An 11,330-nucleotide genomic window follows, 5' to 3' on the forward strand; every position below is an offset into this window, starting at 1 on the left:
CACACACACACACACACACACACACACACACACACACACACACACACACTTGTGTAGATTTGCGTATTTGTGGTTCACACCAATTTCCGTCCAAGCCCACGTTTACCGTCCTCTCTTCCAAGACGTCCTGTGAGAGGCGTGGTCTCTCAGCTCGTTTCATCTCCTCAGTGCAGATGCACGTCTTTGAACTGACCCCAGGTCAGGCCCTCCACCTGCAGTGCAACTTCACAGCCAGCACCTCCTGATCTGGGGCCAGCGGTGCAGGCCACACAACTCTAGGGTTCGACGGCTGTAGCGAGCAGGGCGAAAGATTAGCGCCGGGTTGCAAGCGCTCGAGAACAACCACAGGTCCATTAGCAGAGGTTCCGGAAAAACAGCTGTCTGATGCTGAAAGCCCTAAATGAGTCAGTTCTAATAGAGCCTGAACTGAGGCTCTTCCATTCCCTCTGTTTTGTCCTTTGTCATTTCATTTCTCTCTCTCTCTCTCTCTCTCTCTCTCTCTCTCTCTCTCTCTCTCTCTCTCTCTCTCTCTCTCTCTCTCTCTCTCTCTCTCTCTCTCTCTCTCTCTCTCTCTCTCTCTCTCTGGAAAGGTTCCAGTTTTCCGCCCTTGAAGACCGTTACATTAAGCAAACAGTGAGGCAGCTCTCTTAAAAGAGGCAGAATGAGACAATAACGTCATTATTCCATCTCCGAGGCGATCTTGCTTCACCCAATCATGTCAGCTCCACAGAGTCCTTGGCCCAGTTTGGAGGTGGGCCGCTCCGCTCCGTTAACTGGGCTGCTTAAAGTACGTGAGAAATCGTCTTGAATTTTAAACACCCCAGTGGCATTTTTTTTAAACGGGCAGCTACAGACTAAACGTTGGAGAGGCAGGTTGTGTTGAGCACCTGTTTGGAGATGGATGGAGATGGATGGAGATGGATGGAGATGGAGGCCCCTGTCATTCTGTCACGTCCCTCGTGGGGTAAAGGCGCCTGTGTACGTGTTCACGAAGTAGCCGAGCTGTTGTCGTGATATTGGGTTTAGGTCACATTTGATACACTTTGATATCTAGTAGCACGTCTCGTGTGTGTGTGTGTGCGTGTGTGTGTGTGTGTGTGTGTGTGTGTGTGTGCCTCCACCCTGTTCAGGCTCATTGTAAAGCTGCTTGTGATCCTCTGAAGGATCAAAGTGGCCTTTTCCAACCCTGCCTGTGTCGCAGTGCGCTTAAACATTTAAACGTGCACTTTACACACACACACACACACACACACACACACACACACACACACACACACACACACACACACATTCTCTCCTCTCACACAGTGTGTCACACACCCCTAGACAGACACAAACACGTTAGGGTTCATTTACTTGCTCACTGTCTCTGTGTGACACACACACACACACACACACACACACACACACTGATTGGGGAATAACTGCTATTGAACTGCTCTCTTGTTTCTCGCCGGCTGTGCTCAAAGGCTCCGCCCTGTAGCCTGTAGGGCAGTGGAGACGGTGTGCTACACCTGACGGGCATGTGAGCCCAGCAGAAACAGGAGAGCAGCTAAAGGACTACATCAAACCTCATTTTCACAGGACTCCTCAGCGACTGTGTGAGGTTGTGCCCTGTGAGCAAGAGGGCGTGCTCCCCAGTGCCCACAACACCACCCACACCCGTACTCTTACACCAGAGCGGGAAATGTAGTTCCTCTAGATGTCCTGCTCAATCTACCAGTCACATCTTCTGGCTGCAGCTGAGGAGAGTCCTGAGCACTTTATTTAAGTTAAAATGTTGGGAACGTTGAAATGCTGGTGAGATGTTGCCTTCTCTGCCCTAAAGGATGTGATGGCACTGCCTGTCAGTCAGAGTTACAGACTTGATTCTTTCATTAAAAAAAACAAAGCCCTAAAGCCTTAGTTGATGGCTTTATTGGTTTATTGCAAACATCAGATCATCACTGAATGATGAGGTTGTTTACTGGGGGGACAAACGGAGCCTTTTTTTTGCGCCTCACATGAAAAACAACTAAATGCAAATGATCTATAAACCCCAAAACGACAGGAAGTTATAAACCTTTACTGAGCCAAAGCCTGTTAATAACGCTGTTAACCTTAAGTGCTGCCTGGACATTTTGAGTGTAGCTATTAGTAATTGTTTAGTGACATTATCAGAACATTGACCAAAATAGCCATGAAACAAAGCTGTCCTCAGAGCACCCCAGTAATGGAGTTGCTTATCTGAGGTTTTCTCTGAGAATACCACCATCATTCCAGCGTAAGTAACAAGATGCTGGGGGAGCCTGGTGTGCAGATATCCATGGACAAGAACCTGGTTTTTCTACGCTGCCTCACAGACCCAGTTCACGCCGCTTCTGTGGGGAGAGGCCCGCCCCAGTCTCACCGACCCTTCCCCCGTCCTCTTGTTCATTCCCAGGACCAATTTATGGCCGTCACCGAAAATAGCCAATTAGCGGCGGCACGGTGATCGCTGCGCAGCAAATTGGCTTCGCCGTCAGCGGTGGGCGGTCAGAAAGCGGTGCCCCGCCCCCCACTGCGAAGACAGTTAGCGGAATGAAGTCACCGGGTGAGACATTCAGACCGAAGCGGCCGTTCATTCCTGTTCAAGTCTCGTTCAAGTCTCGCTGCGGATGTCTCAACGGTCTGATGGGAGATTCGGGGCGTGCCTCCTTTTGTAATGAACTGTGTGAGCATGAGGGCCACGTTGGGGTCGGACCACACCTCAGCAGACAATATATGTCCTACTCCACGTGCTGTGGGGCTTATCTGGTCTCGTAATTCCTCATCTCCGCCATAATCTACCTCCACATATCCTACTCTTGCAGCCTGGCTGTGGGCGTGTCTTTGGCTGATGACTCCTCCTCTGTGGGCGTGCCATTGGCTGATGACTCCTCCTCTGTGGGCGTGTCGTTGGCTGATGACTTCTTCTCTGTGGGCGTGTCGTTGGCTGATGACTTCTCCTCTGTGGGCGTGTCGTTGGCTGACTCCTCCTCTGTGGGCGTGTCGTTGGCTGACTCCTCCTCTGTGGGCGTGTCATTGGCTGACTCCTCCTCTGTGGGCGTGCCATTGGCTGATGACTCCTCCTCTGTGGGCGTGTCGTTGGCTGATGACTTCTTCTCTGTGGGCGTGTCGTTGGCTGATGACTTCTCCTCTGTGGGCGTGTCGTTGGCTGACTCCTCCTCTGTGGGCGTGTCGTTGGGTGATTTATCAGGGTCTTTAATTAGCCAATTTTCCCAGCAGAAACCTTGAGGGACGTTGCCGTGTCTCATTTTGTGTCTCACTTTCACTTTTTTCCCTGCTTCCCTTTTATTGACTTTGACTACGTACCGTCACTGTGTGGTTTGTATGTGAGGGAGAATTGGGAGTTGAAGCTACATCCACAAGTAGGACTGTATCAAACGGAGGAACCTATATATTATATCTCTCAAAACATCTCACCGGTGCAACCCCGCGAGCTGGCGAAACGATAGGCCCACGCAGGCCTCTCCCCGGGCTGTCAGCGGCAACCGCGGGCTTGACGTTGTTTCACAAACACCACAGTTCTGGAGTTGAGAGTTCACTTCAGAACAGTCACAAAAGAGCTGGAAGCCAGACTAGCCAGTGTGAGGAACCGCTCCAAAGACTCGCCCCACATATGTTTGGTACGTTTGAGCTGGAGTTGTCGGAGGATGCTGCCTCGAGCTTTACTATGACTTCTTGAGCTCACTAACACATCCAGGAGTTTTCCCAGATATATTTGTTTTCCTAGGTATATATTTGAGAGATATTTTTCTTAGGAATCCAAGTCCTCACCTAAACTGCTTTAAGACGCTGCTGTTTGCTGTTATTCAAATGGCCATATAGATATTGTGTGCTCTGCTCCCAATTTGTTGACTGTCAGTGGGTTGGAGGGATGGGGGGCTCTCATTAAGCCCCTCCCTTTCCTGCTTGACAAAATGCCGTGCCTGTAATTACGAAATTATGACTCATTATCTAAACCGCTCTCTAATGGCTACTGTGGTGTGCTGCCAACCGCCTGAATGGTTTGCCGCAAATAGATTTTACAGGTCTGTTTTCACACTGTTGGGTGAGGGGGTTGGTCCAGTCACGTGACGCATCTGTCCCAGTTTGCCGTGGGCCCGCCCTTAACGTGAGCTGCTTTCCCGAACGCCCTTTCTGGCAGGTCCTCCTCAAGCAGCTTTAGCCGAGTCCCTGAGCCCCAGAGTAACAGGTGCAGCCCAGCAAACGGCCCCGTGGCCTCCGGAGCATCAGACGCTCTCTCCCGATGCATTGTGGGTCGTGACTCTTTGGCCAGTGCTTGGAGGAGAAGCTCCTCGCAGGCACTGGCTTGAGTGCAGTCAGGCCACCCAGAGTGCTCCACCCAGAGTGCTCCACCCAGAGTGCTCCACCCAGAGTGCTCCACAACAGAACTGGCAGTCCACACAGTTTGAGCTTTCCAGCTTGATGGAGGCAGTGAGAAGCTGGATGTTTCTTCTCGTTTTAGCGTTTAGTATGGGGCAGTTGGACACCAATGACCCTCCTAAATCTGTCTTTCCATAATTTTCAAACAAACGTTGCTTTTGCAAATGCGTGGAGGCAGCTGGCCTCAATGGGTCAGTCAGGGTGATTTGTAAAACTTTTGTACAATAACAAAATGCAAGAAAGGATTTAGAAAGGCATTCTGACCAAAAGTAAACCTCAGGTACGTTTCCAGCAGGCATTGAACTCGAAGCGAGTCTGGGTTGAAACAAAACTAGTAAAAACTCCAATGTTGAGCAACTTTGTCCTTGCAGGCTTTGAAACTTTGTAAACACTATGAAATAAGCTTTCTCTGCAACAAGGCAGGATTGTCTCTGGACTAGGCTACGTCTCATCTGGACGTCTTGTATTGGCCGCACAGACTGTCCATCATCTCGCTAGGTCACCTCTGTGCTGCCCTCAGCGCTGATGTGAACACTTATGTTCCAGTGTGCGGCCTAAGCTGCTGGTGCTCACTGCATTCTTCCCTCGCTCCTCCGCAGGTGACCAAGATGGTGAAGACGGTGACGACTCGCACGGTGCGGCAGGTCCCGTTGGGCCCGGACGGGCTGCCCGTCCCCGAGGGTTCATCCCCGCTGGGCAGCTACGCCGACTCCATCGACCGGCGCTTGCTGAAGAACGGCGAGCGCTTTGCCGTGCCGCCCCAGGCCACGTCCACGCTGCCCCGCGGCTACGGCGGCTACGCGGACGCCTACGGGGAGGCGGGCGAGGGCGTGTACCGCCCCTACGGCCTGCACGACGGGGCGGACGGCTACGGCAGCCTGTCGCGCGCCGTCACCTACCGCCCCTATCGGCCGTACGGGCCGGCCGGCGCCGGCGGGTACCGGGTGGAGAACAGCTACACCCTGCCAATCCGCAAGGACGACTACGGGCACATGGCTCAGCCGCAGGTGCCCATGGGCGGGTTAGGGGGTGTGGCCGGGGTTGGGGGAGTGGTCGGGGTGGGGGGTGGGGGCGTGGACCTGAACCGCTCGCAGCCCGAGCGCTTCCAGGCCGAGCCGTACGGGCTGGAGGACGACCGTCGCAGTCTCGGGCCCGAAGAGGAGGAGCCGTACGACCTGGAACCCGACTACTCCACCGTGGGCCGCCGTACGCTGCCCACCGCCGCACGCACCCTCCGGGAACCGCTGCGTAATGGCCCGCGTCTCAGGTGAGTCCGATTTAGTCTTGGTCTCCGTGTGATCCGGCCCTGGTCTCGTTGTGATCCGGCTCATTTTGTTTCAAAGCATTCGTACTTACGGGGATGACTGTGAGGCCAGCGTAGTTATCAACTAAGGACCATATTAACCTAGGACATGTGCTTCCGTCAGCCTTTCACAACTGTCCCACAAACCCCTCCCCCTTCCCCACTGCTACGGCAACCCTCACCCTGACGACGAATGGGAGTGGGAGGGCTTTATTTGGGCTCCCTGCCTCCAGCCGTCTCTTTGTTAAAGAGCTTTTCTTCTTCGCCAGTGGGCTGTGGCAGTACTGGCGATTGGCCGTCCTAAGCGTAAAGAGCCGGACTCTAAGCCTGTTTGGAGGATGGAGAACACAGGAGGAAAAGAAGTCAAGTCAAATATATTTATATAGCGCTTTTTACACCAGCCGTTGTCACAAAGCAGCTTTACACATGTACAAGTCCAAGCCCCCAGTGAGCGAGACAGGTTTGACAGTGGCTAGGAAAAACTCCCTAAAGCACGAGGACGAAACCTTGAGAGAAACCGAGACTCACGAGGGGCTGGGGGGGGGGGGGGGGGGGGGGGTCGACACCGGACGCCACACCGGGACCAAAATAAGCAGCATGGAATAAAAATAAGTAATGAGTGTTTTGTTTTTGCCTTGTGGGATTTCACAGCCCACACCGTCATTACTGACTCTCAGCAAAGGCAGTCTAGGAACACACACACACACACACACACACACACACACACACACACACCAGATATGACAAGCCATTGACAGCTTTGTCTCTAATGGTGCACTATAAGGGAGAAGGTTGTCACAGTTTAGAAAAACAGATTTGACTTCTGCCCTCCCCCCCCCCCCCCTCTCTCTCTCTCTCTCTCTCTCCATTTCTCTTTTTCCTCTCTTGTTGTCCTCTCTTTCTCGCTCACACCCTCTCCCTGTCCAAGATCTCCAGTGAGGACAATGTTCCGTTTTCTTCTTACTTGCCGGTTCATACAAGCGCTCTCACTCGCCCGTGTGTTCATACGAGCGTTCTCACTCGCCCGTGTGTTCATACGAGCGCTCTCACTCACTCTCCCGTGTGTTCATACGAGCGCTCTCACTCTCCCGTGTGTTCATACGAGCGCTCTCACTCTCCCGTGTGTTCATACGAGCGCTCTCACACTCCCGTGTGTTCATACGAGCGCTCTCACTCTCCGGTGTGTTTATACGAGCGCTCTCACTCGCCCGTGTGTTCATACGAGCGCTCTCACACTCCCGTGTGTTCATACGAGCGCTCTCACTCTCCCGTGTGTTCATACGAGCGCTCTCACTCGCCCGTGTGTTCATACGAGCGCTCTCACACTCCCGTGTGTTCATACGAGCGCTCTCACTCTCCCGTGTGTTCATACGAGCGCTCTCACACTCCCGTGTGTTCATACGAGCGCTCTCACACTCCCGTGTGTTCATACGAGCGCTCTCACACTCCCGTGTGTTCATACGAGCGCTCTCACTCTCCCGTGTGTTCATACGAGCGCTCTCACTCTCCTGTGTGTTCATACGAGCGCTCTCACTCGCCCGTGTGTTCATACGAGCGCTCTCACTCTCCCGTGTGTTCATACGAGCGCTCTCACTCTCCCGTGTGTTCATACGAGCGCTCTCACTCTCCCGTGTGTTCATACGAGCGCTCTCACTCTCCCGTGTGTTCATACGAGCGCTCTCACTCGCCCGTGTGTTCATACGAGCGCTCTCACACTCCCGTGTGTTCATACGAGCGCTCTCACACTCCCGTGTGTTCATACGAGCGCTCTCACACTCCCGTGTGTTCATACGAGCGCTCTCACACTCCCGTGTGTTCATACGAGCGCTCTCACACTCCCGTGTGTTCATACGAGCGCTCTCACACTCCCGTGCGTTCATACGAGCGCTCTCACACTCCCGTGCGTTCATACGAGCGCGCTCACTCGCCCGTGCGTTCACACCAGCGCGCTCACTCGCCCGTGCGTTCACACCAGCGCACTCACTCTCCCGAGCGTTCACACCAGCGCACTCACTCTCCCGAGCGTTCACACCAGCGCACTCCCTCTCCCGAGCGTTCAGCTTCTTCCCAGCCTTTATTAGCACTTCTGTAATAACAGGCCAGGACCAAACGTCTTCATAATGAACGCGGAAATCCAGGCGCTATAATTACAGCTATCGCCGAGCCATGCTGTAGAAACCATTAATTACGCTCGCGTGGAAATTGAAGCACTTGGCGGGGTAACGAAGTTTTCGCGCGCAGAGCGCTTCCTTGTGCAGCCTGGAGGGTGCGCGAGTGTTGGCGCGAGTGTTTGTGCGAGATTAGCCTGCTGCTAGCTCTGTTTGTCTCTTGCCCTCTCCCTTCATGTCTTCTCCATCATGCTACATCACATTGCTGCTCTCTGTATACCTCTTTTCTCTTTCTTTCCTTCCTCTCTCTCACATTCGCTCTCCCCGAGGGCCGACTGTCATAGCGGTGATTAATAGCCTCTGACATTCCGCGCGCAAAGTGGGCGTTGCCGATTCACCTCTGATGGCTCATCTCCATTTGCCGGACCTCTTCGCACCTGCCATTCGCAGGGTTGTCACGGAGACGACCCCCTAGGCACTCGGGGACTCCGCCCCCCCATCATGTACTTAGCCTGAAATACAGGCTGGAAACGACATCAGTATATAGATCACTGAGTTAATAAGACAGGCTGGCCATCCCAGTTCATTAGCAGAACGAACGAACGAACGCTGTTGTTTGTGTATTTCTGAGCCTGACGTCTTCAGAATTGATAACAACTTCCAGGAACATTTCAGAAGAGCTAAAAAAAAATGGAGGTTAATTCACTTTTATATGGCACTGTGAGCGTACAAGTGTCTCTTAGTGCTTTTCTCTCTTTGACTGAGTGTGTGTGTGTGTGTGTGTGTGTGTGTGTGTGTGTGTGTGTGTGTGTGTGTGTGTGTGTGTGTGTGTGTGTGTGTGTGTGTGTCTAAGAGGGAAAAAGTTAAATTTAGTAAAATAAGCCGTCTGCCTCCCATGTAAAAAAAAAAAACAGTTAATGATTCTAAACTAACTCCACCTTCAGCCTGGATGATGTAAGAACCTGTTTATTCCGTCTGTTGGAAATGATGTGAGTACTATCATGTCTGTGGCGATTTGCACTACCCCAGAAATGGCTCCACGACCGATTTCAGCTATAAGTTTCCATGAATGCTAATTATAATGAGCCGTGTTCCACAATATAATGACTTCCCCAGAACTGCTCCTTGGATGAGACTGAGGAGCTCAGTGAGTCAGCGAGCACTTTAGCGCCACAGTGGAGTTTAGCGAGGTGACGTTGGGCATCCTCACCTGGCAACATCTCGCCCATGTGTGAAGAGCTCTCGGTGTGAGCAGTGGAAACGTTCACCCAGGGCCCCGCCCCCAGCTCCGCCCCTGCCCCGCCCCCCACTGTCCTGGCAGGTCCTTATAAGGACTCGATCGTGGCAGATATTTGTCAGACAGAAGGTGGGTGAGACAAGTGCCAGGCACATAAAGAGAAAAGCAGACATTAGAAGGGCCTGCAGAACACACACTAGACAACGAGGCGATGTGTTTTTGTATAAGTGCGACTCACGTGTGTATCAGTGACCTCGTTTGAGTGTGATGTGGGAGTGTCTGTAATCATCATGTGAGAGTCATGTCTGGCCTTACACACACACACACACACACACACACACACACACACACACACACACACACACACACACACACACACCAATTTAAATGCAAATCCTGACATTCCCATCCCTCAATCTGCTTGACTCTTGCATCCATCTCGACTGTCTCTCAATAATTTCAATTTATAAAGCCCTTATTCTCTTGGCGTGTGTGTGTGTGTGTGTGTGTGTGTGTGTGTGTGTGTGTGTGTGTGTGTGTGTGTGTGTGTGTGTGTGTGTGTGTGTGTGTGCGCGTGAGGGAGGTAGAAGGTTAGTGATGGAGAGATGATGGCTTTAAAGTAGTTATGCTAATGATATTTTTTTCTGTGCTCTTTTACACTTTTTCTCATCATATCTAGTTCCAATCTGCCTCTGAAAGTGCCATTACATTACCCATCATGCCTCTGACTCGCTTGTGCACAAACACTACTGACTGTGGCAAGCTGTAGTGTCTGTGTCCTTCAGAAACATTTAGCCCACACACACACACACACACACACTCACTCACTCACTCACTCACTCACTCACACACACACACACACACACACACACACACACACATGCTCACACACACACACACACACACACACACACATGCTCACACACACACACACACACACACACACACTCCCTCCCTGCAGGCAGTATAGGTGACCCGTCTGGAGTCTCCTTGTTTTATCATTGTGTTTTAATCACTCATTTCAGCCCTGAATTTCAGTCCCGTGTTTCATCACCACATATCAGCCCCACACCTGCATTTCATCCTCATGCAGGATTTCAGCCCCGTGTTTCACACCCACTTTTCAGCCCTGCACATCAACGCTTGCGTTTCAACCCGTTTCGGCTGAGCTCAGCGCGCTGGTTCGGCAGCCCAGACGTTGGTCTGTGGTCCGAGTGGCAGAACCCTCGTTCCTGGACTTTATGGGTCATTTATATGGCTTTTGCAGAGTTAACAAGCGTTTAGACCAAAGTGATTACTGAAGTGCACAGCTGTAAAAAAGAACCCAACACCCCCACTTAGCTAATTATCACAGCAATGAAGAAAACATCCCTACAGCCTGGTGGATTCTGTCTTACATTATTGTGATGCATTAGTTATTTCAGTGCTCATAAATATCATGATTCATGAGCATTTAGAGTGTCAAGTCTGTCTGTCTATGTGAAGGACCCTTGTTTAGAGTCCTTTCATCCCACGAGGTCTTAGTCCTCACGGCTGGGCACAGGGGTGGGAGGAGCCGAAGACAAATCACCCCCGTCAACCGTTTTTGTTTGTTTTCCCTCCAATTTACTGGAAGCTGATTGGCCAACCGTAGCAGCTTCCTGACCCCTGCTATATGAGGTGTGTAACCCCATATCCACAACCACTTTATCCAGAGTCCGAACTATGTCGGCTGTATTTCCCCACCGTGATGTACGGAAGGTCGAAGCTAGCCGCGAAGCATGTAGCCGTAGCGACGCCGGTGTCACGCTAGCTGTGTGCGCGCCTGGGATTTCACACACCCGCCAGCGTCCACCTGTTACGTCAAGCGTGCTTTAGTGCCGCAGGACATTTTTTCTCACGACGCTGCTCCCTGCCCCCCCCCCCCCCCCCCCCCCCCCCCAGTGTAAAGGCTGGGGCAGAGGGACCATGTGACACCTGATCTGGAGGTCAGGAGGGGTCATGGTCAGAGGGCTCAGGGGCAACATTAAACCATGAAGCTGTTACGTGTAATGGGGAGCAGGTGCTGTTGCCACGTTGGGTAGTAGAAAGCCTGGAATAGTTTTACACATACATACACACACACACACACACACACACACACCCACGGGGGGTATCGGGGACCGAGCGGCCCTGCGTGATGTCCAACAGTAGAGCCGGGGACAAGTGTTTCCTGGACATGGGGGGGGGTCACGCTGCACTTTTAGTGATTGATTAATCAGCCTGAAGGGGACGTTACGGCAACAGGGATCATAGG

At 52.3% G+C, this 11,330-nt stretch overlaps 1 protein-coding gene across 1 annotated transcript in view; it reads left to right on the forward strand.

Annotated features, from left to right (window-relative positions):
- Positions 1–11,330, forward strand: part of LOC143500502 (splicing regulator ARVCF-like) — a gene marked incomplete at its 3' end in the record, with an annotated part of 36,078 nt that overhangs the window by 23,664 nt on the left and 1,084 nt on the right. Inside the window, exon 3 of the mRNA XM_076994653.1 lies at positions 5,007–5,674. Coding sequence (XP_076850768.1) covers positions 5,007–5,674 — 668 coding nt within the window. The remainder of the gene's footprint in view (positions 1–5,006; positions 5,675–11,330) is intronic.

This window comes from Brachyhypopomus gauderio, unplaced genomic scaffold, assembly GCF_052324685.1.
Source record: "Brachyhypopomus gauderio isolate BG-103 unplaced genomic scaffold, BGAUD_0.2 sc154, whole genome shotgun sequence".
In the NCBI taxonomy this organism is placed as follows: Eukaryota; Metazoa; Chordata; class Actinopteri; order Gymnotiformes; family Hypopomidae; genus Brachyhypopomus; species Brachyhypopomus gauderio.